General features: G+C 52.4%; 2 protein-coding genes across 7 annotated transcripts; both read right to left on the reverse strand.

Moving 5' to 3' along the window:
- Nucleotides 1-205: 205 nt before the first annotated feature.
- On the reverse strand, nucleotides 206-16,682 carry WNK4 (WNK lysine deficient protein kinase 4). Of its 5 annotated transcripts, none has more exons than XM_003315487.6 (19): nucleotides 15,969-16,682; nucleotides 14,355-14,527; nucleotides 13,130-13,350; nucleotides 12,708-12,865; nucleotides 12,097-12,185; nucleotides 11,800-12,016; nucleotides 9,740-10,004; nucleotides 9,383-9,504; nucleotides 9,094-9,152; nucleotides 8,875-8,992; nucleotides 8,485-8,601; nucleotides 3,560-3,697; nucleotides 2,612-2,666; nucleotides 1,898-2,508; nucleotides 1,747-1,807; nucleotides 1,235-1,643; nucleotides 946-1,145; nucleotides 693-790; nucleotides 206-585 (listed from the first exon to the last, which is right to left on the reverse strand). In XM_003315487.6, the coding sequence occupies exons 1-19, from the start codon at nucleotides 16,584-16,586 to the stop codon at nucleotides 583-585; spliced, it is 3,732 nt and encodes a 1,243-aa protein (XP_003315535.1). In that variant the 5' UTR covers nucleotides 16,587-16,682; the 3' UTR covers nucleotides 206-582. The 5 variants fall into 5 exon arrangements, with proteins under 5 accessions (XP_003315535.1, XP_054526832.1, XP_009430402.1 ...); XM_054670857.2 differs by having other exon boundaries at nucleotides 215-585; nucleotides 1,886-2,505; XM_009432127.5 differs by having other exon boundaries at nucleotides 215-585; nucleotides 1,886-2,508.
- A 1,001-nt stretch (nucleotides 16,683-17,683) lies between these two features.
- On the reverse strand, nucleotides 17,684-23,878 carry VPS25 (vacuolar protein sorting 25 homolog). 2 transcript variants are annotated; one of them, NM_001252014.3, is made up of 6 exons: nucleotides 23,777-23,863; nucleotides 23,427-23,572; nucleotides 22,604-22,657; nucleotides 21,835-21,923; nucleotides 20,974-21,049; nucleotides 17,684-18,328 (listed from the first exon to the last, which is right to left on the reverse strand). In NM_001252014.3, the coding sequence occupies exons 1-6, from the start codon at nucleotides 23,827-23,829 to the stop codon at nucleotides 18,216-18,218; spliced, it is 531 nt and encodes a 176-aa protein (NP_001238943.1). In that variant the 5' UTR covers nucleotides 23,830-23,863; the 3' UTR covers nucleotides 17,684-18,215. The 2 variants fall into 2 exon arrangements, with proteins under 2 accessions (NP_001238943.1, XP_063654052.1); XM_063797982.1 differs by having other exon boundaries at nucleotides 17,686-19,836; nucleotides 20,874-21,049; nucleotides 23,777-23,878.
- Between the last annotated feature and the right edge of the window lie 3,990 nt (nucleotides 23,879-27,868).

Here is a 27,868-nt window from a genome sequence, read left to right on the forward strand (position 1 = left end):
GGGTCTGGAGGGGATCCTAACTTAGTCAAGTGGATCACTGACCTTGCAGTTTCCTCATTAACTGATGGCAGGAAGCCAGAGGGCTGGGCAGCTTCCACCCCTGCCTCCCATTGTGAAAAGAAAGTCCCTTTTAAACCCTCCCCTGCCTCACCCCACAAGTCTTTGCTCCCCCAATTCCTAAGGCATGGCGTATGGATTCACGGCGTTCTTGTTTCCAGCATTTTATTGGTTGCTGCTAATGTGGTGTGAGCATATCCCCTACACTCTCCCAGCTGGGAGTGGGCCCCTCTAGAAGCATCCAGGCTTGGGTGGGATTGCTTAGTGGTTGACTCTTGGCAGGGGAGGTGCTAGAGATGAAGATGGTAGGCAGCAGAACTAACACCTCCACACAGCAAACAGTTCACATATGTTTGGCTCTTCACTATAATGGAGCTGCACTCTCCATGCCCCCCTGGCCTTCTACCCCTTCAGTGTTGGGATCTTCCTTGCTCAGTTTTGTTGATCAGAAAGCATCAGATTCTGAGAACACAAGCTCCATGGTGGGCCCTGGTGTGGGGGAGATACATGGCTTCTGTTCTGAATTCACTGGAGGGAAAAGAAAAAGTGATGAAGAAACCTCCAAGGTGGGAGGAAGGTGAAGCTGCAGCCAGGTACCATTCCCTGGGCTCTCCCTCCTTTGGGCCCGCCCTCACCATCCTGCCAACATCCCCGGCGAATGTCACCCCCTTGCTTGCCCGCTGCTCCTGGGAGCCGGTGCTGCTGCCACTCAGAGAGTTCCTTCGCATGATGCCTGGGAGCAGGATGGGGGAAGGAGAGCACTGAGGAAAGGGGAGGTGGGGAGAGGGGGTCTATTCCCCCGGGGCAGACTCCCAGGGCCTGGAGAAAAAACAGTCGACAGGAAGGGGTCTCAGGGAAAAGATGGAAGCTGGGTGACTGCAGTCTCACCAGGGCCTGGGGGCTCAGAGCGCTGTAGGCTGTTGCGGCGGGAGGTGGGGAAGCTGCCCTTGGAGAGGCGGCGCTGGCGGCTGGACAGCATAGCAGCTGGGGCCACAATACCCGGTGGGGGCTGCTTCCCCAGCCGGCTGTACAAATCTTCAATTTCTTTTTTCTGTAGTGTCTGTAGTGTTTCCACCTCTGACAAGTGCCTGAGGATGCACGGAGGGCATGAAAGGGCTAGCCACACACCTTGCTCTCCCAGGTTCTCCTCTCGCTCCTCCATCCTCCCCAGACTCACTTCTGCCGAAGACTCTGCAGCTCAGCCCAGAACTCCTCATCTTCCCCACTGCTTTCTGACTCCTCGCTGCTCAAACACAGGCTGCTGTAGGAGTAGTTCATCCACACTGAGCTGGGATGGCTCAGGGGTTGGGGGCTGCCCCCAACTTGGGGTTCCTTCCCATCATCTCCTTCCTCCTCAACTCCAGCCCCCAGACCCTCAGCTGCACGGTCGCTCTCAGCCAGAGCTTCCCTGGTCTCTGGCCCGCCTCCAGCACTGTCCTCTGTATCTGAGCTCTCTGAAGTGAGCTGAGGGGTTGAAGGTTTTGGAGAACCAGAGAGAGTGGGGGATGTTGGCTGCAAGGGAAGAGGCTCAGCCGGTTCCTTGGATGAAGTCACTTGGAAACGCCCAACAAGCTGCGGCTTTCCCTCTGTAGGGTGACGAGGAAGAAGGCATGAGGAAAGGAGAGCAGTGACAGGACAGACAGTGAGTAGGGATAATGGCAGGGAAAGGTCAGTGGTCAGAGGCCTTACCTTCAGAGATGGGCGCCAGCCTGGCTTCCCCTGGGAGGGGCCAAGCAGGAGGTGGTGAGGCCTAGAAAGTGGGGGGCCATGAGAAGGGAAGAGTGCAGAGTGGAGTCTCCCTAATCATCCCTCTTGGTTTTCTACTCACCTCACTCTCCACCTCACTCTCCACCTCAGCTGTGTGGGGTGAAGGGCTTTCCTGGCCACCAGGAGCAAGGGGAGGGGGAAGGGGCAGGCTAGGGAGGGGACTAGGAGGGGCTGGAGGAGACTGGGAAAGGAGCCCAGGTGAGGGGGACAGCAGGGACTGGGCCACAGTCATCACAGCCAGTGAGAAGGCACTAGCCAGAGAAAGGAGAGGGGCTGCTGTGGTGGAGGGGAAGGAAGAAGTGGAGGGGCATGGAGGAAAGAAAGGGGAACTAAGAGTGACCTGAGAACAAGTGGGAGAGAACGTAGGTGGAGAAGTCGTGGGGAGAGAACTCCAGGGACACTGAGAGAGTGGGACCGGAAACTCGGGTGCGCTGGAGGAGAATGGAAGTGGAGAGCTGGTGGGGTGTGGAGAGGGATTTGAGGAGACCTGGGAAGAAATGGGGGAGAATGGGGAGGGGCTGGGATGACATGGGGGAGAAGTGATGGGGAAGATGGGACCTGGTGAAATGGGGGTTCCAGGGGAAAATGGGTTTCCAGGAGACAAAGGAGTTCCAGGAGAAGATGAAGAGGTGGAGAAGGCTGTCCAGCTCCTGTGCTCCAGGGAGGTGCTGCTCTGGAGCTCTTCTGGGAAGGAGGGTATGTTGAGACCACAGTCCCACATGCCCTATGCCCTTCCCAGGAGCAACCCTAGGGGTTGGGATGAGCAAGGACACAACTCAGTACATACCATTGGATGGGTCTGGGAGGGGGACGGGCAGGGCAGGTAATGATGCTGGCTCCTCCTGAGGCAGAAAAAGGAGTCCGCAGTCACAGTGGGGAAGAGCAGTCTGAGATGGAAGGTGTCAGACCGGGGTTCCTAAGCTAGGACCCATGAACCTATAGGAGTCTGTACATGAGTTTCAAGGGATTCAGAAGCATATGTGCTGAAATGTATAGAGGTAAAAGGGCATGATGTCTGCAACTTACTCTTAAGTGGTTCCGAAAAATATATTATGTATGCACACATACAGAGGGGAGAGGAAGAGACAATGATGACGCTAAGGTGGCAAAACACTAACAAGTGGCAAATCTGGGCAAAGGGTATCCAGCGGTTCTTTATATAATTCTTGCAACTTCTCTCCACAAGTCTGAAATTATTTCAAAATAATGAGTTAAAAGAAAAGTATGTATTGAACAAGTTTTCTACAACAAGGGTCCATGGCTTTCATCATATTCTCAAATGGGCTAAGAGCCACTGTTTTAGGCCAGGCGCGGTGGCTCACACCTGTAATCCCAGCACTTTGGGAGGCCGAGGAGGGCGGATCACGAGGTCAGGAGATCGAGACCAGCCTGGCTAACACGGTGAAACCCTGTCTCTACTAAAAATACAAAAAAAATTACCCGGGTGTGGTGGCGAGCGCCTGTAGTCCCAGCTACTCGGGAGGCTGAGACAGGAGAATGGCGTGAACCCGGGAGGCGGAGCTTGCAGTGAGCCGAGATCGTGCCACTGCACTCCAGCCTGGGCGACAGAGCGAGACTCCATCTCAAAAAAAAAAAAAAAAAAAAAAAGCGCCACTGTTTTAGGGTCCCAGAGATGAAGAGGAGTTAAATCCAAGGGGACCGCTGAGGGCAGAGAGTAATAAACCCTGGAGCAGAGAGTCCATTTCCCCTGGAAGTGTCCACCAAGGGGTCTGACCTGGGGGCTTAGGGTGTCTTCAGCAGCCTCCACGGGGCCAGTGTCTCTCTTCAACAGGGTCTCCACTCGCTGGATAATCTCCCGAATCCGTCTGAGAAATCCATCTCGCTCCGAGGGCAGAATGAACTCGTTATATACCTTGCGAGGGTCAACAGGATGGGGAGGGAGAGCTTGTTATCTCACTCATCCCTCTCCCCCTGCTTCTGATCTTAAAACATCAGGCTGGGCGCGGTGGCTCACGCCTGTAATCCTAGCACTTTGGGAGGCCGAGGCGGGCGGATCACCTGAAGTCAGGAGTTTAAGACCAGCCTGGCCAACATGGTGATACCCCATCTCTACTAAAATACAAAAATTAGCTGGGCATGATGGCGGGCACCTGTAATCCCAGCTACTCGGGAGGCTAAGACGGGAGAATCACTTGAACCTGGGAAACGGTGGAGCCAAGATCACACCACCGCACTCCAGCCTGGACGACTGAGCGAGACTCCGTCTCAAAAAAATAAAAATAAAAAATCCACCCTTCACACTACTGCTCCTGCCAACCACCAACCTAAAACAAGTAAATACCTATTGTGTTCCAGGCACTGTGTGGTGTAAGGAGAAATACAGCCTAGAAGGAAAGGTGCTAACATTCATAGGATGCGTATATATACCAGCTGCTTTGCATATATTATCACATTTAACACCACCAGTAACTTTCTGGGGCCCATATTAATATTGCTATGGTAGAATTAAGATAACCAATGCTCAAAGAGGTTAAGTTCCGTCTGCCTAAGGTCACAGGATTTAAACCCACATCTACCTAAAGCCAGAGCCTGAGTTATCTTCACTGCTCCCTCCCATGTTTTGGACACAATTTCTGCCCCATAGTGTTTATAAAGTATAACACACAGGCCCACATACACCCATCCCACACAGTGAAGTCAGAATAAGGCAATAAATGGCAAATGTCACATTCAAATCCATGAATACTTATTGAGCACCTACTATGTGCTGGCATTGTGCTGGGTACTGTGGGAATACAAGGAAGCATGAAACAAGGTCCTAGGCTTAACGAAGCCCAAAACTTAGTGGAGGAGACACATAAATACGTAATTAAACTTACTGCAAGGCAGCCCGTAATACGTAAGGCACTTACAAGTGAGATATAGATAGAAATGTTGTTCCAGGGTTGGGGGGATGGGGGTGTGGAGAGGCAGAGTTGTTTAATGGGTACAGAGTTTCAGATTTGCAAGGTAAGAAAACCCCTGGAGATCTGTTTCACAGCCATGTGAATATACTTAATATTGCTGAACTGTACACTTAAAAATGGTTACGGTGGTAAATTTTATATTTATGGTTTTTTAATCACAATTGTTTAAAATGCTATTCCAAAGACAGAATACCACCCTGGGGATAGGGGGAAGCTGGAGCAGTTTCACAGAGTAAGTCTTTGGAGCTGAACATTGACAGATGAGAAAAGCAACCTCTATTGAGGACCTACCATGTGTGGACACTTCTACATTACACTGTGTCGTATCAGAACATCTTTGCAAAACAAATACTATCATCTGCATTTTACTTACATGCAACTGAAGTTTACAGAGTTAAGAAACTTGCCTAAGTTCATTGGATTAGTAAATAACAGAGCTGAAGTTTGAACTTAGGTATTACATGAAAGCGACCCCTTCCTCTATTCCAGGCTGTTCATCAGGAAGAGAAGAGCAGTCTAGGCAGAGAGAACAGTGTAGTAGCTTTGAAGCATGAAAGGCATGGTACATTATTATTATTATTATTATTATTATTATTATTTTGAGACTGAGCCTTGCTCTATCACCCAGGCTGGAGTGCAGTGGCACAATCTTGGCTCACTGCAACCTCACCTTCTGGGTTCAAGAGATTCTCCTGCATCAGCCTCTCAAGTAGCTGGGACTGCCTGGCACCATGCCCAGCTAATTTTTATATTTTTAGTAGAGACAGGGCTTCATGTTGGCCAGGCTGGTCTCGAACTCCTGACCTCAAGTGATCTACCTGCCTCAGCCTCCCAAAAGTGCTGGGATTACAAGCGTGAGCCACTGCGCCCGGCCTATTCAATCTTTCTTTCTTTCTTCTTTTTTTTTTTTCGAGACAGAGTTTCGCTCTTGTTGCCCAGGCTGGAGTGCAATGGTATGACCGTGGCTCACCGCAACCTCCACCTCCCGGGTTCAAGTGATTCTCCTGCCTCAGCCTCCCAAGTAGCTGGGATTACAGGCATGCGCCACCACACCCGGCTAATTTTGTATTTTTTAGTAGAGACGGGGTTTCTCCATGTTGTTCAGGCTGGTCTTGAACTCCCGACCTCAGGTCATCTGCCTGCCTTGGCCTCCCAAAGTGCTGGGATTACAGGCGTGAGCCACCATGCCCGGCACAGCCTATTCTTAAAATAGTGAGGACTCAAGTGTAGCTGAATGTGCTGTGAATTTTAAAGGCTTTGGAATTTGGACCTTACTCTACAACCACAAGTAGCCACTAAATAATTTCGGGTGAATATCAAGAGATCAGATCCAAGTCTCAGGAGAATTCTGCTGCAGAGGAGTGGAGGGTGGACTGGGTAAGGAGAGAAAAGAGGGCAAAGGACTCTGGGTGCATGGGGTGGGGTCACTTTGGCTGTGCAGGATCAGAGGGGGCTTGAAAGCCCAATACAGAAGGTTCTACGAGTGAGGGACCCTTAAGGAGGTGGAGGCAGAGGCAGGAAGGCACCCAGCCTTTTCAGAGGCCCATTTTGAAACCAGTGTGGCTGGATGGAAGACTCTTAAAGAGTCAAGTGGTTTGACGGAAGGTGATGAGCCTTGTGTGCCAGGTGATATTGTGTCTTTGTCCTGGACACAAGGTGAATGACATGATGGAGGAGATGCTTTAGAGAGGGCTCCTGATGCCTGGTGTTTCTCCCATTCCTTTCCCTCCTTCACCCCATGGGCTGGCATCCACCACCCCCACTCCACTGAAACTGGTCTCCCACAAAGATCTCCTAACAAAAGCCAGTGTGGTCTTGCCTGAGGATTCATCCTATGCCACCTCCTTGAAACTCTCTCCTCACTCAGTTTTGACTAACATCCTCCTACGTCTCTGGCTTTATCTCTGTGTCCTTCGATGACCTACCCTCCTGCTTCCCACTCCAGAACTGGTGGTATGCGCTGAGACACACTCTGCAACCCTCTGTGTCTCTGGCTTTGCCGGCTCATCTCCCTTCACTCTCAACTCTGTACTGACTACTCCTCCATCCACATCTCTCCAGCCCTGCCTGACCCATATCCCATGGCTATGGAGGGTCTTGTCTTGGCTGTCCCTTCTTCACTCAAGCTCATCATGACCTCCTTAAAAAAAACCTTCTTTCATTTCTAATTTCCTCTCTCCTTTGGTGGCCTACTCTCCTACTCTCCTTTGGTGGCCTACAAGTTGTCCTTGACATCCCTTCTCCCTAACTCCCAATCATATCAACTCAGCAAATATTTATTGAGCATCTACTATGTACTATGTTCTGTACTACGTCAATAGGTTACTGGATTACAGAGTAACTTATTTTCCCGAAACAACCCTCAGATTCACCCTTTCTCCTCTTCCCTCCCATAAGCCACTCTCTCCTTTGTCCACAGATGGCTTCCTGGGTCTACCTCCCAGGTATTTTCCCTTCCCCCTTCCACATCCCATGGCAGATGATTTTCATAAAGCCTACTGTCACGTTACACTGTGCCTTTTTGGTTTTTTTGTTTGTTTGTTTGTTTTTTGAGACAAAGTTCACTCTGTCTTCCAGGCTGGAGTGCAGTGGCGTGATCATAGCTCACTGCAGCCTTGACCTCCCAGGCTCAAGTGATCCTCCCACCTCAGCCTCCCAAGTAGTTGGGATGACAGGCATGTGCCGCCACACACGGCTAATTTTTTAAATTTTTTGTAGAGATAGGGTCTCATTATATTTCCCAGGGTGGTCTTGAACCCCTGGGCTCAAGCAATCCTCCTACTTCATCCACCCAAAGTGCTGGGATTACAGGTGTGAGCCACTGGACCTAGCCTGCTCTGCCTCTCTATTTATTTATTTATTTATTTATTTTTAGACAGAATCTCACTCTTATCGCCCAGGCTGGAGTGCAATGGTGTGATCTCGGCTCACTGCAACCTCCGCCTCCCGGGTTCAAGCAATTCTCCTGCCTCAGCCTCCCAAGTAGCTGGGACTACAGGCATGCGCCACCACACCCAGCTAATTTTTGTATTTTTTAGTAGAGACGGGGTTTCACCATGTTGGCCAAGCTGGTCTTGAACTCCTGACCTCGGGTGATCTGCCTGCCTCGGCCTCCCAAAGTGCTGGGATTACAGGCGTGAGCCACCACGCCTGGCCTCTGCCTAACTCTTAACATTGTCTATTCTACAATCTGGGCCCACTCTACCTACCCGGCTTCACTCCCCACAACTCTCCTATAGGAATCTTTACTTCCAGTGATAGTGGTTTCCTCATGAAGCCCTCCCAGCCCCATATTCCAAGACACTCTCTACTTGGAATGCCTTTGCTTATGCTGTCCCTGCACAGGGACACCCTTCATGGCCTTTCCACCCTTCACAGCCTTTCTCGCCCATTTGCCAAGATCCTGGGTAAGCTCATTGCCCCTGCTGCCCAGTCCATCCTTCACCTACAGCCACAGTATTGCACATCTACCAGGCACTTATACGTAGCACTTGTGTGTACCCGGTCAATATGAGTCTCAAATTGCTCCAGCTGAGAAGCCAAACCTCACTGGATAAACAGAAATCTCCCCCAAAACAAGGGCTGAGACATCTTCAGCGTTACTGTGCTAAGTGTCAACCAGAGATTTAAAAACGCTCGCTGTCGGATCAGTGGGTTTCAGCCCCAGCGGACATCAGGAAGGAGACTCTTGTTCCAGATCCAAACACTCTGTCCTCATCTCTCTCCCCCTCACCATGGCAGCTGCAATCTCTTCCGGGCTGTCCCCATCCAGATCAAATCGGAAGGTCACCATCTTGCTGTTATGGGTCTGTAGCTGGCACTCAACCACTCTGTCATTCTGGTCTGAGACCTTCAGATTCAACGTCAGCAGAGAGGAGAAGGTCAAGCCCTCTTCATCATGCTGTGTCTCCACCCTACCCCAGCCAAGTGACAGCAGCCACAATGGACTTGGAGATAAGTAGACCCCACCCCTAAAGTCTGGTATTAGAAACCAGACTGGCTGCCTCTTGAGTACTAGTCATACACTGCTTCTCCCGTTTTCTGGGTGACCTCCCCCGCCTCCCCCTGACACTTCCCTCCTGGCCCTGTAGGTTACTCTCTATCTCCTGTACTCCATCCTTACACTAGTGACCCGCAGCCGGGATCGGGGTCTGCGCCGGAGATTCCTCGCTGGGGGTCTCCTCATTTGTCCCATCCCTTCTCCCACATCGCTAAGGCCTGAAGCTGCATCTGAGGCATAGCTGTTAAAGAGAAAGGAGAGAGAATGACTGTCAGAGCAGACACTGGGACCCCAGTGCCCCAGGTGTCTCACCCTGGCACCCCAACTTGTACCAGAACATACCTGTCCCCGGGGGAAAAGTCACTTCCAGGGCCAGAACGTGGAATGGATAGGGCAAAAGCCTGAAACAGGATAAGGGTTCATGAGGTCAGGGGAAGATAACTGTTGAGATCTAGGGAGATGGTGTCAAGGATGCTGGGAGGATATTAGGGAGATGGAATTAGGGAAGAGGAGGGCAAGAATGGTGGATTTCCAGGGACATGGGACTGGATCATGAGATTGGGTTTCACAAGGAGGGAGATAGGTCATAGGCTTGGAATGGCTGGGAGCCCCCCATGCGACCCCCTCTCACCGAGGGCAGGCAGAGATGGGACTCAGCCAGGCTGGATGGCACCCCCCCAGGGGGCTGAAGGGCAGCGTCTGAGGCATCCAGGAAGCCGGAGGAGCTGAGGTAGCCATCAGTCTCGCAATCCGCTGGTTGGGGAGGGAGAGGATCAAAAAAAGGGGAAATAAAAGGGAATAGTGGCAGAGGATGGGGCCTGCCTAAGCAAGGAGGGGCCTGGAGCTGTGGGAGAGTTCCTTCCTGGAGGGAGCTTCATGGCTAGAGGTGGAAGGCAGGGTAAGTGACTGCTGTGGGGGTGAACTTCTGGGTAGGGGGCTGAGGCCAAGGTGTTCTGGGACCTACGTCTCAAGATCAGGGGTGACTTACAAGTGGTAGATGAGTAGCTGGCGTGGCGGAAAAGGAAGGGCTGGTGCTGGTCTGCCTCTGGCTCCTCAGGCTCAGGGGGGAAGACACTGGGGGGACCGGGAGCCATGGGCACAGTTGCTGGTGGAGGTCCTGGCTCTGGTGGGAGTGCCTCCAATTCCCTTGCTTTACGCAGCTTCTCACGCTTTCGCTGGATGGCAGCAACCCGTTCACGTACTGCACGGGCCACTGGCTGGTAATCGGCTTCACAGACCAAGCCCAGAGCCACCTGGAATTGGGGTGGGGGATGAGGAACACAGCTTGGGACTCCCTATCAAAGATCCATCAGGACGCCTTCTTGGGAACTCCAGGATATGGGAGGAAGAAAACCAACACTTACTGATTACGCACTATGTCTGTTAACTGGCAGCTCCTTACATTATCATCACTAGATCCTCCAAACAACCTTGTGGGATAAATCTTACCATTCCATTTTTAGAGATTAATGAAGTAGCTGGTTCGTAGTTATACAGTAAGTCAGTGGTTTCCAATGGGAAGAAGAGATGTTTGGCAATATCTAGAGACATTTTTAGTTGCCACAACTGGAGGGTAGGTGCTACTGAATCTAGTGAGCAGAAGCCAGGGGTTCTTCTCAACATCCTACAATGCACAGGACAGTCCCTAAAACAAACATGTCAACAGTGCCAAGGCCAAGAATCCCTTGTCAGCAATGGATCAAGATTTGATCTCAGGTCAGGTTGGGCCGTGCTATGGAGACCTGCTCTAAATTTCTAACACATTCTCAGATTCTTGACCTACCGTAGGTGGTCTCCACCCTTGCAACTGTCATGTCTCTATTAAGAATCCCATACTCGGCCAGGCACGGTGGCTCACACCTGTAATCCCAGCAATTTGGGAGGCCAAGACTAGTGGGTCACTTGAGGTCAGGAGTTCGAGACCAGCCTGGCCAACATGGTGAAACCCCGTCCCTACTAAAAATACAAAAATTAGCTGGGCATTGTGGCTTTTGCCTGTAATCCCAGCTACACAGGAGGCTGAGGCAGGAGAATTAGTTGAACCCAGGAGGCGGAGGTTGCAATGAGCTGAGATAGCGCCACTGCACTCCAGCCTGGGTGACAGAGTGAGACTCCATTACTCCCAAAAAAAGAATCCCATACGCCCTTCAGGACTTCCTAAGCCAGCCCCTAAGCTTCTGCCCTTGCATCTTATGCCTCTCCCCTTCTACCAGCTTCCATTCATCACCTCCTCATTCCTTTTAGCCGCAAGCTTTGCTGAATGAGTAAAGGAGGTGGGGAAGGGTAACCTGATTTAAAATCTGAACCACCTCAGTTTCAATCCAGCTCTTCCACTTACTTACTTGGGGCCCTGGACAAGGTATTCAACCTCTCTGAATTTCCATTTCCTCATCAACAAGTTGAGATAAAACTGCCCCCTATGCAGGATGGGTAGCAAAGATCAAATGCATGTGAAAGTGCTTTAAGCCATGTACAGATGTAGGCTATTAATGAGCTCTTACTCTGTGCCAAGCACTGCCAGGGATAGAAGAATCGATAAAACACACTCTCTGCCCTCAGGGAGTTTATAGTCTAGTGGAGAAGAAAGATAGGAACTTATTCAGGTTTAAGACAGGACCGATAGTGGGGAGTGCTGTAACCGAGAACATGCTGAAGTGGAAAGAAGCATTTAAGTTTGACTCCAAAGGGGACGGCTTCCCGAAATCGATGGTTCTGATCATATTGGAAGAAAAAGAAAAAGAAAAATGGGGAGGGAGGAAAGAAGGAAAAGATGAATTGGCAAGAAGGGCATTCCAGGAAGAACAGATCAGCTGGAGGTAAAGCAGGGACGCTGGAGGACCCAGGGCTCCCTCTGTAAAGGAAAACTGGGTGTGCGTGCGGGTAAGTTAGGGCTGGAGAGGTAGGGAGACGCTGCAGGAGATTTTGAGAGGGGTGAGGTGCCCCGCCCCCATCGCTGCCACCCCTCCTGCGCCCCATCCCTGTTGCACTGTCCCCTCGAGTCAATGTCCTTTACACGTCCAGTGGCAGCACAGTCTGTCCTCCGCTCACCATCTCCTGTGCCACCTCCTCGGCCGCGTCCCGGCCCAGCTGGAACAGGAACTCGATGGCCTGGTTGTCCCGTGGGCGCCCCCCGCGCCGCGCGTCCTCCATGCGCAGCCAGAGCTTGAGGCCCGGCTTCTCGCCGTCGTCCTCCTCCGCTAGTTCCACGTGCACACCGCGCTCCTCGCGGAAGAAGGCGTGGGCCAGGAGGTCCTGGATGGTGAACCTGAGGGTGACGCGTGGGTGAGCCGAGCCCGCCGCGGCCCGCGGCCCTATTCTACCCACGCTCTGCCCTTTCACCCCCACCTCTCGTTCTTATCCGTGCGGATGCAGCCTTCAATGATCTCCTTCACCTCGGGTATCTTCACCTTGTGGAAGCTGTTCGGCTTTCTGCCCTGGGGGAAGGGGTTGCATGACACCTCCGGTCCTCTGATCCCCAGCTCTCGGCTTGACACCACCCCCCCCACCCCTTACTCCACTCCCTCCTTAGGCAGCTGCGCGTGCAGTTGCAAAAGCCTGACTGCTACTGGAAGATGTGATTTCAAATCCTAATCCCCGCCCCCCCCCCCCAAGTATTTACAGTGTGACCTTGAGCAAGTCTCCCGCTGTTTGTTCATCTGTAAATCGCAGGGTGGAACATTTGCCCCGCTCACCTCACAGGGCAGCTGGAAGGATTGGATGAGAGATGGGATGCGAAATCATCTGTGAACTCTTGGGAGCACCACACATATTATTATTCTAAATAGCGTGTACTGGTGGGGGCGCGTGTGCATTCAATATCCTTCTGTGTTCACCAAGGCGACTCTGTGTCTAGCCTGTTTTCGTGCAGGCAAAGGGCATTGACTGCGGGCTAGCCGGCGCAGGAAAAGGGGAAGTGGCCCTGGAATTGCCTTTCCCGCCAGCCCCATCCCTCTCACCGAAGTGACCTTGCGGTAGATTTGCGCGGCATTCTGGCACTCGGAGTACGGGTACTCAGAGGTGGCCATCTCCAGCATGCACATGCCGAACGCGTACACGTCCACGGCCTCATCGTACTTTTCCTCGTACATCTCGGGGGCCATGAATTCCGGGGTCCCTGTAGGGTCCACAGCAGGGATCAGATTGCTGGGCACTCTGGCCTCGTCCTTCCCATTGGGCTAGGCAGCCCCAGGCAACCCTGCGAGTGCAAGTGACCCCGGCCCACAGTGGGGTTGAGGTGGGTGCCATAGGTCTCCTCAGCTTCCCTGTCGTCTGGTAGTTTTGTGGACCTTGAAGGCCCTTGCTGAGGGGAGGGAGTCCCCAGGTTCTCTTCTGAGGTGGGGGAGGAAGGAATGGCATGGACCCTCCTGGAGAGACGCACCGATGACACTCTTGGCAAAGGAGGCGCGCTTGAGCGTGGCCAGGCCCAGGTCCCCGATTTTGACAGAGCCAGTAGGGCCCGTGATAAAGACATTGTCGCACTTGAGATCCCGGTGCAGGATGGGAGGAACCCGGGAGTGTAGGAAATGAAGTCCCCGCAGGATTTGGCGGCTCCAGCGCTGAAGGACCCGCGGCTTCATCTCCCGGAACCGCCTCAGGTACCTGGGGGAGGGCGCATAGCCAGAGTCCTGGTGGGGGACACGTCCTCCGGGAAGGAGCCCCCCACTGGGAAGTTCCCCCCTGCCGCACCCTGCTGCCGCCTCCGCATCTTCTGCCAGCATTCTCCTAGCCTATGTCTGCCCGGCCCCAGGGAGAAACTGAGTCGGGGGCATGGTGGATAGACATGACGTTACCAAACGGGTTGGGAAGTAAATTGATAGATAGGGCCTCGGCCAAGGTGCTGTGGGAGCGCAGGAAGGGATGACTAACTGCCCCAAGCATGAGGGAGAGCTTCGGAGAGGAAATACTTTTGTGTTGCATCTTGAATGATGAGTAGGAGCTCAAAGGTGAAAGGGGGAAGGGATGGAGACTTCCCAGGCAGACAGGACACCGTGCTCAAAGGCACAGAAAAAGCCAGTGACAAGGCAGGGTGGGAGGAGGTGCCAGGAATTTGGTGTGTCTGGAACTTAGGCTGAAAGTGAGGCTGTATCCTAAGGACTTTGTGAACAGGTGAGCCTGTGTGGGCTTTATTCCAAGGCCATGAGAAACTTTGAAGGGGTTTTAAGGAGGGGAGTGACAGTTCAGATTTTCAACTGGGAAAGATTCTCCATGCTGCAGGAAGATAGGATCGCTTAGAGGGTGGCAGAGTTTGGGAAGGCCCTTTAGGAGGCTGCTGCAGGGCTCCAGATCAGCGAGATGGCATTGAGGTGGTGGCATGGATGAAGCAGTGAAAGCCAGGTGGGGAGAGGTTAAGGAAAGACTTGGGGACAGACTGATGAGGGGGCAGAGTGGAGAAAGAGGAGCCTGGGGAGACACCCAAGTATTTTACTGGAGTGCTGGGTGGACATTGCCACTCACCGAGGCAGGGACAAAGGTTGGGTGAGAGGGAGATGGTGAACCTGGTTTTACACCTGGATATTAGAGAGTTTGAGGAGCCTGGGAGTTCAGGAAGCAGTGGGCACACATCCCAGCCTCCCTCTCCCCACCCACTCATGCACAGAGCTCACGTCTTGAGCGTGCCCGAGGTCATGAGTTCGGTGACCAGCACGATGCAAACCTGGCCCCTCAGCACCGACTTCCACGAATCGTAGAAGCGGACGATGTTGGGGTGCTGCAGCCCCTTGAGCATCTCCACCTCCTCTGAGAAGCGCTGCCGCTCAGCTCTAGACAGTTTCCGAGTCTGTGGGATGGAGGATGGGTGTCATGTCAGGCCCAGGACACCCACAGAAAGGAAGAGGGACACCTGGAGTGGGGTTGGGGGAAGAGGTGAGGGTTGGAGCCCACAGATGGGGTGGGGTTAGTGGGATTACTCGCCCAGTGGGCTGCAGACCCTGAACTCTCCAACAGTCCCGCATGTAAGCTGATCCAAGGACACACCCAACCTGGGCCTGGGGCAGCCCCCTAGACCCCCTGCTGGACACAAGCACCTTTATGCAGCCCGGTCCCAGAGCCCTGAGCTCAATAGTGCCTTTGTGGCTGCCCAGGCCGGCCATGGGGCGGGAGGGGGCACCCGGGGGCTGGCAGTGAGCAGGCAGCAGGCGGGCAGCAGGATACTGCGGGCAGGGAATTGGGGCCGGCAAGGGGGTTGGCCCCAGAAACAGAACTGCTAGATCCAGACGGAAGGCGGGAGGGATATGGAGGGAGGTACTGAGAAGGAAAGAAAAGATCCAGGACTAGGCGCCAGGAGGCCGCCCACCCCCATAGTCGTCCTGCCCCGGCTCCTCTCCCTCCCCTCACCCCCCAATTTGGCTGCCTCTCCTGGCCTGGCCCAGAGCCTGGGGCGCGGCACTGGCAGGCGCAAGGGGCGAGCCCTGTGCCAGGGCTGGAGAGGGACCCTTCCCCTAGGCTCTGTTCCCTGATCTGAATCGGAAGCTTCAGGCCCCAAGTTGACTGGGTTCTCCTAACCCATATGTAGCATGGGAGCAATGGGAGGAAGGTCCCCCTAAAGCCCATGGGCTTAGTGCCTTTAGGTCTGGGAAGGGAGAGCACAGGTAGGCAGTGGGATGAGGAGCAGAACTGGACTCACTCGAGAGCTGGAGCTCCCTATGTCCCCCTCCTCGCAGCTGTGGAGAAGTCTAGAAGTCTGACTGCCCCAGAAGGGGTTAGGGGGCCCTATTCTGCCACAACTGCCCTAAATCTTCTGGAGTTGGAGATGACCCTTGCCCAGCTCCTGGCTTCCCGCATCCCAGCCTCCTGGTCTGCAAATAGGTGGGGGACGGGAGGAGTGAGGGGATCAAGAGGACCAGGGTCATAACTGAGGATCTCAGGACTTAGGGGAGAGGAAGGGATTGCGGGTACCCACCAGCAGGAAACTGACCTGAACTGGCTCCCCTGCCTAACTTCCCATCCTATTTTCCACCTCTCAGGGTTGAGTATGGAGACTTTAAAGTGAGAATGTTCATACCCATGGGGGAGTCACCAGACACCACCTGCCTCAATCTCTCCTTCTGCAGCCCAGAGTCAGCCAGATCATTCAGGGCAAAGACAGCAGAGGTGTCTATAGACATTTGACTGGAAAAATACATGCTTCCCTTGATGCTGTCTCTCCCACCCTCTGTCTGTCATCCTAAGACCTCCAGAGTCCCATCCCAAGGTGCCACCGAGGGGGCTCCCAGCCGCACCTGCAGCTCACACCAGGCCACCTCCACTGTGGTGTCGGTGTCTAGCCCTCGATACACCGTCTTGAAGGAGCCACGTCCAATCTCGATGTCAAACTTGAGGTATCGGCCATCGGGGGACGTTGCTACAGCCTGGGTCTCCATGTCCTCCTTTTCTTCCTGCTCCCGCCGCCGCTCTAGGGCCACAGCTTCAGGGACCCTCAGCGGCTCCCTGGACCCCGGGCCCACTGCAGAGTCCGGGAGCTCGGGACGCGCGGAGTCTTCTGCAGCCTTCACAGGGGCTCCCTCGGTCCACGTGCCCTCGGGGGGTTCTTTGGAGCTAGGCGGTGGGCTCCTCGCGGGGCCAGGACCAGCGGAGTCCGGAGGATCGGGGGGGTCCGGAGCGGGTGAGGCTGGCAGGGACCAAGAGCTCAGCAGCCCCAAGTCGACTGAGCTACGGCGGCTGAGACGAGAAGAGCGCGGCCGGGGCTCAGCCTTCCCGGAGAAGCGGCGCGCTCGGCGAGGAGGGGGCCCGAGGCGGGGCTGCCCCGCGGTGCCAAGAGGCGGCGGGGGCCGCAGGGCCAGGTCGGCCTCAGTCTGGGACATGAGGACGGTGGTCTCCGTGGCCGGGGATGCCAACATGAGGAAGAGCAGGGCGCCGAAGGGTAGAAAATCAGACGGCCGGAGAGGAGGCGGCCTGACAGGCGGACTCGCTGGGTGCGCTGCGCTCCGGCTGAGCGGCTGGGGCCCCAGCCCCCAGCTCGGCCCGGCCCCGCCCCCGTCGCCGCCCCGCGGCCCGCCCTTGCCCTCCAGGGCCGCCCCTCTGAGCTGCTCCCGCGGTGCGGATCCCGCGAGCAGCCCCTCACCTTAGTCACCGCCCCGCCCAGCCGCGTCCCTTTCTTTCCCGAGCCCCCGGCCGCAGTCTCACTCTGAGGCCAGAACTGAGTGGGAGACCGCGCAGCATCCTCCCGCACTAAGAGTGAGCAAACCTGTTTGTGCGCGGAGGAGGGCAGGAGAGAACGACACCCGAACCCTAGTGGGGGATTACTTAGGGGGAGGCTACCACCCTCCTGCACACCCCAGATAAGGCAGCACCACCCCCTCCTAACTGTCCGGAGTAGCCCCAGGCCGAACGGAGAGGTCAGTGGAAAGGTCTGACGTTGTTGTCCCTCTGGTCTGCATAGGGAATGGGTGTGTACTCCCCAGGATAAGTCCCTCCCCCAAACCGAGAGCCCAGTCATCCATCCCCTCCAGGCCACCTTGGCCGCAGCCTAACCCTGGCCAGAGTGGCTGTTTTTGCTATATGGGCTCTCCTTCCTCCCCTTCTGTTTGCCAGTCTCCAATAAACCAAAGTCCACATCCGGCTTACCCCCCTCAGCTCCCCTTGGCCACAGTTACCCCACCCAGACCAGATGGGTGGAGGGAGGGGCTTCAGAGTAGTTCAGGACTTCCATGAGGGAGATGGTGAGGGAAGGGGGAGCCCTTAAGTGACTCCAATTCAGACAGAAAGCAGTCTGTCCCCAAGCTGTGTTCCATCAGCACTCCTCCACACAGCCCACCCAGCAGATGTAAAACCACAGGCTCACTGGAGCCCACAGGGCCCTGGAGGACCTTTTCTTCTACAAAAGCCATAAGCTTTCTTTTCTCTCCCCTCTCCCAGGCTGGGATTTACTCAGGTGGCAACACTTCACAGCCCTCCCCATCCCCATTCCAGTACTGTAGTAATTTAAGAGGCAGGCAGTGGGAGTTGAGATTTTAATATCATAAATCGGTGTGGGGCCACACCTCTCACTGCCAGGCCCGTGGGCCTCCTATCTTCATATTGCCTGGAAGGCTGCCTGCAGCCAGGGCTTCCCCCATCCCCTAGGAAGGATCCAGCACCAGCCTGAGAAGGGAGGCAACAGCAGCTAAAGGGGTGGAAGGAGGAGGAGACAGAAGCATGTGCTGCAGGCGCATGTGTGTATGTACTTACATGTGTGAACACATATAAAGTGTCAGGTTTACAGACCCTGGCTCAAGGACAGTCTAGGATGGGAAAGGAGGTAGGGCAAGAAGAAGCACATATTTTCTCCCTGGTGCTTCAGCCTCACCCTATCCAAGGGACAGACATATGGGGTGTGAGAAACCCATCCCCAGGTCCCAGCCTTCAGGACTGGAGTCCTTTTGAGTCTGGTGGAGTCACAGATCCAGTCTTTGGGGGACACTGGGTCTGTCTCCTTTTGAAAGCCCTGGAAAGGTGGGAGGTAAGAAGTAAAGGGAGACAGGTCCCTGCTAGAAGAACTTGACACCTCGGCCATCGCTGACGGTGATGATCTCGGCCTTGTGCTCCTGCTGTAGGGCCTGCAGAGCCCGCAGTAGAGTGGCTTCATCCAGCCCATGGAACTCTGAACAGGGAGAGATAGGCAGAGACAATCAGCTCCTGGGGCCCAAGGCCTCTGAGGAGAGTGCTCTGGCTGGAAGCCGAGACCTCCCAGAGGCAGGGTATGCATACGCCATCTATACTGCTACAGCTGCCATCCACACTTCCCAGGCACTCCTTAGGAGTAAGGGGTAGAAGAAAGCCTGAATCAGCATGAAATGAGTTTGTGCTTATTTCCCCCTTCCTGGTTCTCCTCTCAGACTCAGCCTCCCCCACACCTAGCATTTGTGTCTGATGCACGAGAATGACACCATCTGCTTCAGGGCCACAAAGGGGCCGTGAAAATCAGGCCTAGGGAGATCGGAGCCATTGTCACTAGACACTGACCCTAGAGGATCTATCCTAACACAAAGAATATAGCCAGTACCCCTGGCCAGGAGACTGTTAAACTCCAGCACTATTATCTGCCCTTTTTCTAGCTTTTAGCTGGGAGCACAGGCCAGGCGCGGTGGCTCATGCCTGTAATCCCAGAACTTTGGAAGGCTGAGGTGGGAGGGTCACTTGAGATCAGGAGTTCTAGACCACCCTGGCCAACATGGAGAAACCCTGTCTCTACTAAAAATACAAAAAATTAGCTGGGCATAGTGGTGGTCACTTGTAATCCCAGCTACTCAGGAGGCTGAGGCAGAAGAATCACTTGAACCCGGGAGGTGGAGGTTGCAGTGTCAAGATCGCGCAACTGCACTCCAGCTTGGGGGACAGAGCAAGACTTTGTCTCAAAAAAAAAACCAAAAAAATTGGGGAGCCTATGGCTAGCTGAGTATGTGGAGATATGGTAAGATACTGCAGGGAGATGTGGGAGGCAGCAGGCAAGCCCTGACAGGCTTGCTTACCTCACCCCCTGCGGGGGCTCAGCTAAGTCAGGGAGCTTGCTTTCTGAGGAAGCCTACAACTTTGCCCAACCTGAGTGGTGGGCTGGGCAAGGCTACAGTGCTGAAATCATGGGGTGATGGTGGGAGTAGCAAGCAGAGACCTGCAGGGCAGGAGGGGGAACAGCCAAGAGCTATAAACTCTGCTAGGGCAGCCAGGGCCTGGCAGAAAGGGGAGACACCCCCTGTTATCCCAGCTAAGATCGAAACTTGTGGTGATCCAGAGGATCAGAATCTGGAGTCGGAGAAAAAGAACTAAGAGTGTTTACACTATGTAAAAATCAAACACTATACAAATCCTTGCCTGGCCAGAAACCAAAGTATTTAAATGGGCTGGGGGTGTTGGCCCAATCTCTTCAGCTGACACCCACAGATCTTGAGCCCTCTATAAGAATAAAGGGTGAAAGAGAGCCTGAGTCAGCAAGGAATGAGATTTCAAGCTTAATCCCCTGCCCTTGTTTCTCATTCGGCATCTATAGCAGATGCTGAATGAAGAAAGTTTATTTATAATTTTTTTTATTGTTATTATTTTTATTTTCTGAGACGGAGTCTCGCTCTGTCATCCAGACTAGAGTGCAGTGGTGCGATCTTGGCTTACTGCAACCTCTGCCTTCGGGTTCAAGCGATCCTCCTGCTGCAGCCTCCCAAGTAGCTCAGATTACAAGCATGCACCACCATGCCCGGCTAATTTTTGTATTTTTAGTAGAGACGGGGTTTCACTATGTTGGCCAGGCTGGTCTGGAACTCCTGACCTCAGGTGACCCACCTGCCTTGGCCTCCCAAAGTGCTGGGATTACAGGCGTGAGCCACTGCACCCGGCCTATTGTTATTTTTTAAGATAGCGTCTCGCTCTGTTGCCCAGGCTGGAGTGCAGTGGCGTGATCATAGCTCACTGCAGCCTTGACCTCCTGGGCTCAAGTGATCCTCCCACCTAAGCCTTCTGAGTAACTGAGACTACTGGTGCACAGCACCATGCCCAGCTGATTTTTAAATTTTTTGTAGAGACAGGATCTCCCTATGTTGCCCAGGCTGGTCTCAAACTCCTGACCTCAAGCAATCCTCCCACCTTAGCCTCCCAAAGTGCTAGGATTACAGGCACGAGCCACTGTGCCCAGCTGAAAGTGAAATTCTTAACTTTTCATGGGTCATAGATGCCCTTGGAAATCTTGTAATATCTAATCTATCCCTAGAAAAATGCACATGCATCCACAAAAACAAAATTTGGGATTTTTTGCATGTGAATTCAGGTGGCTTATGGAATCCTTGGACATGGGTTAAGAACTTAGAATCGCTTGAACATAGGAGGCGGAGGTTGCAGTGAGCAGAGACTGCGCCTCTGCACTCCAGCCTGGGATACAGTGACTCTGTCTCAAAAAAAAAAAAAAACAAAAAAAAAAACAGGCGGGGCACAGTGGCTCACGCCTCTAATCCCAGCACTTTGGGAGGCCAAGGCAGGTGGATCACGAGGTTAGGAGTTCAAGAACAACCTGGCTAACATGGTGAAACCCCATCTCTACTAAAAATACAAAAAATTAGCCAGGCGTGGTGGAGCACACCTGTAATCCCAGCTATTCAGGAAGCTGAGGCAGGAGAATCGCTTCAACCTAGGAGGCGGAGGTTGCAGTGAGCCGAGATTGCAACATTGCACTCCAGCCTGGGTGACAGAGCAAGACTCCATATCGGAAAAACAAAACAAAACAAAACAAAAAATTAACTGTGAGTGGGAAGGGAAAGGCATTACCCTCATCCTCTGTGTCTTCCCCATTAGTCAGTTCATACAGGGTAAAGACGGAGTTGTTCTGGCCACTCCTGGAAACCTGTGAATACAGAAAATGAGGAGTGAATTAGAACCAAGAATCTCCTGGGAGACAGTAAATTCATCAGCTCCACCCCTCTGATCCAGGAATGATACCTATTCCCAAACCAGGACTCACTGTCACCTCTGCAGAGTGGCCTAAAAGCCATAAACCCTACAAGTGCTATATTTATATGTGTACACACTCATTTGGAACCACTAAACCACAGGTCTTCACGTGTCTGAGGAGTGACCTTGACCTCTCATTCTGGTTGTTTTCCTGTTCAAGAATGGATGGTGTGTATTTGTTATATTTAGAATGTTGATGCTTCTTACCCTCTTCTCTTCCTTGGGAATGTTTGGGACTGGTGGTTTAGGGGGAAGAGTATTCTGTCCCCACACCCACACTGATTCAGAATATCTCATTCATGTTGTGGACAGTCCCATAACAGTGCAGTGGGGGAGGGGCCCCAGGTTTTTTCCCTTCCTTTCCCCATTTATCTCCTGTGGCCAGAGGCTCCAGCCAACAATAGCACTCAGGGTTCCCAGTTCTGCATTCTCCAAATATGGCCTCACATAGCCCCTGGCCTCCTACAGGCAAAGAAAGGGAGGTTCTATGCAGCCAAAGACATTGAGTCACTTAAAGAGGTTTGCCTAGAAGGCCTACACTTCCTCTTTCTGCCCCCCTCCCCCCGCCCCGCCTTTTGCTCAGTCTGGATCTGGGAACACCGGCTATCTGCTAGGCCCTAATATAGTTAACCTTTTCCATGGGTCACTGTTGAATACTTGGCAGAATAATGATCTCACCCACTGATAGATGAGTTTCCCCCATTCTTCTGGCCTCCGCCACATGATCAGGAAGCTGGACTTGCTCTTATCCAACCACTCGAGGTTCCCTGTAAAACAGATACTTATGAAAGCATAACCAGGCGCGCAGTGGCTTACACTTTGGGAGGCCAAGGCAGGAGGATTGCTTGAGCCCAGGAGTTCGAAACTAGCCTGGGCAACATGATGAGACCCTACAGAAAATACAAAAAATTCTCTCTATAGAAAATACAAAAAATTAGCCAGGTGTGTGGTGACACATGCCTGTGGTCTCAACTACTCAGGAGGCTGAGATGGGAGGATCACTTGAGCCTGGAAGTCGAGGCTGCAGTGAGATAGGACTGAGCCACTGCACTCCAGCCTGGATGACAGAGTGAGACCTTATGTCCCCACCCAAAAAAAAAAGTATCATGCTCTAAAAAGAAACAAAGAGGCAAAAAAATACCAAGGTGGGACAGAGTGGAAGAGACTCAGCTTTCAGAAAGAAAGATTCAATATTTATTTTACTATTATTATCTACAAGGCACTCATCCTTCTTCCACTTCTCTTCAGGTTTAGGGCACAGACAGAGATTTCAATTTTGTGTACAAAGAAGAAAGGACTTGGGAATTGGGCTGCCTACTTTACAGAAGACTCTGGCCTTCAAGCCAGGAGAGAGAAAAAGTTATTAAAGGGAAAAACACTTATCCTAATTTGCCCTCAGGAAAACCCAACTAGGAAGAAAAATAAGGAATCTGGGGAACTAACCCACCTTTCTTCCTCAGTTCCTCTAATACAATCTGGATCGACTCCACAGGAAGCTTTCCTGGTTTAAGGTTAAGGGAATGGCATACACATGAGTTGGGTAGGATAAAAATTTTCAGAGCCAGTCCCATGTTGAGAAACACCTGCCCCTTCCTCTCCCACACACATATGTGTGCAATTTCCCAACATGATATGAATTGGCACTTCCTGGATATTCAAAGGAGGAAGGTAAAGAGAAACTCTTCCAATTAAAAGGAGCGTTATGTGATTGTGCCACTGCATTCCAGCCTGAGCAAGAGAGGAAGACCCTGTCTCCAAAAAAAAAAAAAAAGAAAAGAAAGAAAGAAGCTTTAGAAAATGAAAGGTACTGTCATTCCTCACCCTCTGTCTGTTGCCTTCCTTCAGCCTTTCTCCACAGATATTTTAGGGATGAATCAGGCAGCAAAAACAAATGACCCTTACTTCCTGGCAGGAGGGGGGCAGAGAAAATAATTAAAGGTAGTTACCCAAGTCTGGGCCTCACACAGAAATGGATGGAAGATACAAATAGTCAAAAGGGTTTAGGTTAAAAAACTTGGAACTTGGCTTCAGGGCAGAAATTCTAAGACCTTAATGACATCCGAGCAGTCATCACTGCCAAGAACAAGAGGGTATGGTACTGCATTTGCCGGGGGAAAATGTCAGCTACACATTTTCACTCTTTAAGTCCAGTTTGGGTGGGAATCTGCCTACCATGGGTAAAAGGGGGCTGGCGCGGGGGTGCGTCTGGGCATGTGTGAAAGCGCAGAAGTGCATGTGTATGGGCTGTGGAAGAGCCTGAGGGAGGATACGCTGTAGCTTGACGTTGTTGAAGAGCGGGCTCTCCTGAGCTTCCATCACCGTCATGCTGGACTGTTTGTGCAGGCGGCAGAAGGACAGGACCAGCGAGCACCAGGCGGCCAGCTGCTTCTGCCGAGTGTCCACATTCGGTTGTAACCTGCCGGGTGAAGGGAGTGGGGCGCAGAATTAGAGGGCGGGAGGCAGCACTTGCCCGGGACGCATTTCAGGAAGAAAGTAAGGGACTGAGGGTGTTGGCGGACGGGTCTTTTCTCCCCCTCCCCATATGAAGCATCAGGGCTGAGCCCAGGGTCCGGGGGAGGGGAGGGAGGCACAGCGGGGCTTCTTGGGGTCTGAGCCTCACGTAAAGAAGGGTGGGAAGCGATACTGCCACGGCCACTCGAAACTCATCGCCATCGTAGTAGCCCAGGAAACCCGGAAGCTACCGGCTAAGGACTTCCGGCCTTCGCTTCCGCACGTTCGGGCAGAAGGCGATGCAGAAAGGTTCCGGACGCCTTTCTGGAAAGAGAGAGACCGGCAGGAGGAGTCCTCGTCATCAGCCAGTCCCTCGCTGTTATCCTAAAAAGCCCTATCTTTTGGAGCAGGAAGAGTCCTGGGAAGTCTTCTGGTTCAACCCCAGAGAAAGGTCATGTCTTCCCCAAAGCGGCGAATTTTTGTTGCTGAAGTAGAACGGCAAATAAAGCCCAGATCTCCAGATCCCAGCCTACCTTTGTTTCCTCTATACTAGGCTTCTTTTAATATTAACATTTCTGTGAATTGCCATTTAATTTGATCAACTCACAATTACCCAAACTCAATTCCAGTGTCCTTTGTTTTATTTTTAATTTTTTATTTATTTATCTGTTTATTTATTTTTGAGAATGGTCTCCCTTTGTTGCCCAGGCTGGAATACAGTGGCACAATCACAGCTCACTGCAGCCTCTACCTCCTGAGATCTGGCGATCGTCCGGCTTCAGCCTCCTGAGTAGCTGGGACTACAGGTGCACACCACCGCACCCAGTTATTAAATACATTTTGTTGTTGTTTTGGTACAGATGGGCGTCTCACCAAACTCCTGGGCTCAAGTGATCCTCCTGCCTCGACCTCCCAAAGTGCTGGGACTACAGGAGTGAGTTAACGCTCCCAGCAACCCGGCTAATATTTTCTAGAGATGGGCACTCACTATGTTGGCCCAGGTTGGTCTCAAACTCCTGGGCTCAAGCGATCTCCAGACCTCAGCCTCCCAAAGGGATAACAGGTGACCAACCCGGCCCTCCAATTTCCTTTGACTTCACCATTCCTCAGGCTCCTGCAGCACCCATGGGAGCACACTTTGTAGCTTGAATCACTAGAGACAGCCCTACTTCCATGATTCAGAGCTGCAGGCTTTGACCACAACCACCCATCTCTCACCTCTGCCATGACCTCGCCTTTCTTGTCTCAAGACCTAGGACCCCTTTTGGTTTTATCAGACTCCTTACCCAGCCTAAACTACTCAATTCTGTCCCCTTACCTACCTACCTACCTACAGGTCGGTTCCCAAACCAATGATCGTTGCTCCATTTCCCCCACCTCTTTTTTTCACTCCTGGGCTCTGGAGTATTGCTGGAAGAAAAATAACCAGAACATGTTTGCCAAGCCCTAGATTCCCTGACTAGCCTCACTACCGGGCTCTAAGGGCAGCTCCGTGATCCTTTGTCTTTTATTGACTCCGTCACCCTCAAGATAACTATTCAAACTTTTCCACATTCATCAAGCCACTCCACCTGTCCCCATCTCTCTGCTCTCTGCAGAACGCCTTTCATTCCTGCTTTATGAGATTGAGGCCATGCATGTGAACCCTTTAAGTTTTCCCTCTGTCTGTCTCTATACTTGATTCATCGCTCAAAAATTTCTCTCCACTTTTACTCCTTCTTTTTTTTTCTTTTTTTTTTTTTTGAGACGGAGTCTCGCACTGTTGCCGGGTTGGAGTGCAGTGGCTTGATCTCGGCTCACTGCAACCTCTGCCTCCCTGGTTCAAGCGATTCTCCTGCCTCAGCCTCCCTAGAAGCTGGGATTACAGGCATGAGCTACCACACCCAGCTAATTTTTGTATTTTTAGTAGAGACGGGGTTTCACCATGTTGGTCAGGCTGGTCTCAAACTCCTGACCTCAAGTGATCCGCCCACCTCGGCCTCCCAAAGTGCTGGGATTACCAACCGCATCCAGCCTACTCCTTCCTTTTGGACTCAGAAGAAGTGTTGCACCCTTTGGCATATGTTCTTGCCTCCCCTTTTCAACTTCCTCCAGGACTTCTCTATCATCTTCCCTCTCGCCCTTGCCCTTAGCTCCTCTCCCATATACTATAAATATGCACAGGCCTGCCTTAATTAAAAATATGTAATCCCTTGGCCAGGCTTGGTGGCTCACGCCTGTAATCTCAGCACTTTGGGAGGCCGAGGCAGGCGGATCACGTGAAGTCAGGAGTTGTTCAAGATCAGCCTGGCCAGCATGGTGAAACCCCATCTCTACTAAAAAATACAAAAAAATAGCCGGGCGTGGTGGTGGGCACCTGTAATCCCAGCTACTTGGGAGGCAGAGGCAGGAGAATCGCTTGAACCCGGGAGGCGGAGGTTGCGGTGAGCCGAGATTGCGCCATTGCACTCCAGCCTGGGCGACAAGAGCGAAACTCCATCTCAAAAAATAATAATAATAATTATATATATATATATTTTTTAGACGGAGTTTCGCTCTTGTCACCAAGGCTGGAGTGCAATGGCATGATCTCGGCTCACCGCAACCTCTGCTTCCCAGGTTCAAGCAATTCTGCCTCAGCCTCCCAAGTAGCTGGGACTACAGGCGTGCGTCACCACACCCAGCTAATTTTTGTATTTTTACTAGAGATGGAGTTTTACCATCTTGGCCAGGCTGGTATCGAACTCCTGACCTCATGATCCACCCGCCTCGGCCTCCCAAAGTGCTGGGATTACAGGCGTGAGCCACTGCACCTGGCCCAATAATAATGATATTTACATCCCTTGGTATCATAGCAAGACTCCATCTATACAAAAAATTTTAAAAATTAGCCAGGCATGGTGACACATGCCTGTAGTCCCTACACTTTGGGAGGCTGAGACAGGAGGATTGTTTGACCCCAGGAGTTTGAGGCTGCAGTGTGGTATGATCGCACCACTGCACTCCAGCCTGGATGACAGAGCAAGACCCTTTCTCTTAAAGAAAAAAAAAGTACAGGCTGGGCGTGGTGGCTCACACTTGTAATCCCAGCACTTTGGGAAGCTGAGGCGGGCGGATCACTTGAGATCAGGAGTTGGAGAGCAGCCTGGGCAACATGGTGAAACCCTGTCTTTACTAAAAATACAAAAATTAGCTGGATGTGTTGGTGCACATGCCTGTAATCCCAGCTATACAGGAGGCTGAGGCACAAGAATTGCTTAAACCCAAAAGGTAGAAGTTGCAGTGCCTAGATCACACCACTGCACTCCAGCCTGGGAGACAGAACAAGACTCTGTATCAAATAAATAAATAAATAAATAAGTACAAACCTTGACCTTGTCATCATCTGATCTCAATTTTCTGTCTGATTTCCAACCTTTCCCTCACCCAAATCCTTCACGCGCACAGTTCCTGTGACCTTAGTTTCTGGGTAAAAGAAAAAAAAAGAAAAGGCCAGCTGCAGTGGCTCACGCCTGTAATCTCAGCACTGTGGGAGGCCGAGGTGGGCGGATCACTTGAGGTCAGGAGTTCAAGACCAGCCTGGCCAACATGGTGAAACCTCGTCTCTACAAAAAATACAAAAAATTAGCCAGGCATGGTGGTGCACGCCTGTAATCCCAGCTACTCGGGTGGCTGAGGCTGGAGAATTGCTGGAACACAGGAGGCTGAGGTTGCAGGGAGCTTAATCGCGCCACTGCACTCCAGCCTGGGTGACAGAGTGAGACTCCGTCTCAAAAAAACAAAAAGAAATAAAAAAAAAAATAAGTAAAAACACTGTGCACTGTACTTAGTCCACAGAATGACCAACAAATATTTGTTAAATGGATGAATGAATGAACCATTCAGTTGATAATACCTTCTCAAAGCTCACTATTTCCTTTGACTTTATGGCACTCCTTTTTTTTGAGATTGAGTTTTGCTCTCATTGCCCAGGCTGGAGTGCAATGGCAAGATCTCGGCTCACTGCAACCTCCGCCTCCTGGGTTCAGGCAATTCTCCTGCCTCAACCTCCCGAGTAGCTGGGATTACAGGCATGCACCATCACACCCAGCTAATTTTATATTTTTAGTAGAGACGGGGTTTCTCCATGTTGGTCAGGCTGGTCTCAAACTCCCAGTCTCAGGTGATCCGCCTGCCTTGGCCACCCAAAGTGCTGGGATTACAGGCGTGAGCCACCGGCCCAGCCTTTTTTTTTTTTTTTTTTTTTTGAGGTGGAGTCTCGCTCTTTCGCCCAGGCTGGAGT

This window comes from Pan troglodytes, chromosome 19 (assembly GCF_028858775.2).
Source record: "Pan troglodytes isolate AG18354 chromosome 19, NHGRI_mPanTro3-v2.0_pri, whole genome shotgun sequence".
NCBI lineage: Eukaryota > Metazoa > Chordata > Mammalia > Primates > Hominidae > Pan > Pan troglodytes.

Excerpts from the sequence above, each read along its gene's own strand:
- WNK4 (XM_009432127.5), bottom strand. The coding sequence starts at position 16,586 with ATGTTGGCATCCCCGGCCACGGAGACCACCGTCCTCATGTCCCAGACT. Across the intron at positions 8,602-8,874 it reads CCCGGCTGCGGGTCACTAGT|GTCTCAGACCAGAATGACAG; the intron begins GTAAGGATGGAG and ends TTGAATCTGAAG. Across the intron at positions 1,644-1,746 it reads GCTGGCGCCCATCTCTGAAG|AGGGAAAGCCGCAGCTTGTT; the intron begins GTAAGGCCTCTG and ends GTCACCCTACAG.
- VPS25 (NM_001252014.3), bottom strand. The coding sequence starts at position 23,829 with ATGGCGATGAGTTTCGAGTGGCCGTGGCAGTATCGCTTCCCACCCTTC. Across the intron at positions 22,658-23,426 it reads CAACAACGTCAAGCTACAGC|GAAAGCTTCCTGTGGAGTCG; the intron begins GTATCCTCCCTC and ends ACCTTAAACCAG. Across the intron at positions 18,329-20,973 it reads GGAAGACACAGAGGATGAGG|AGTTCCATGGGCTGGATGAA; the intron begins GTAATGCCTTTC and ends CTCCCTGTTCAG.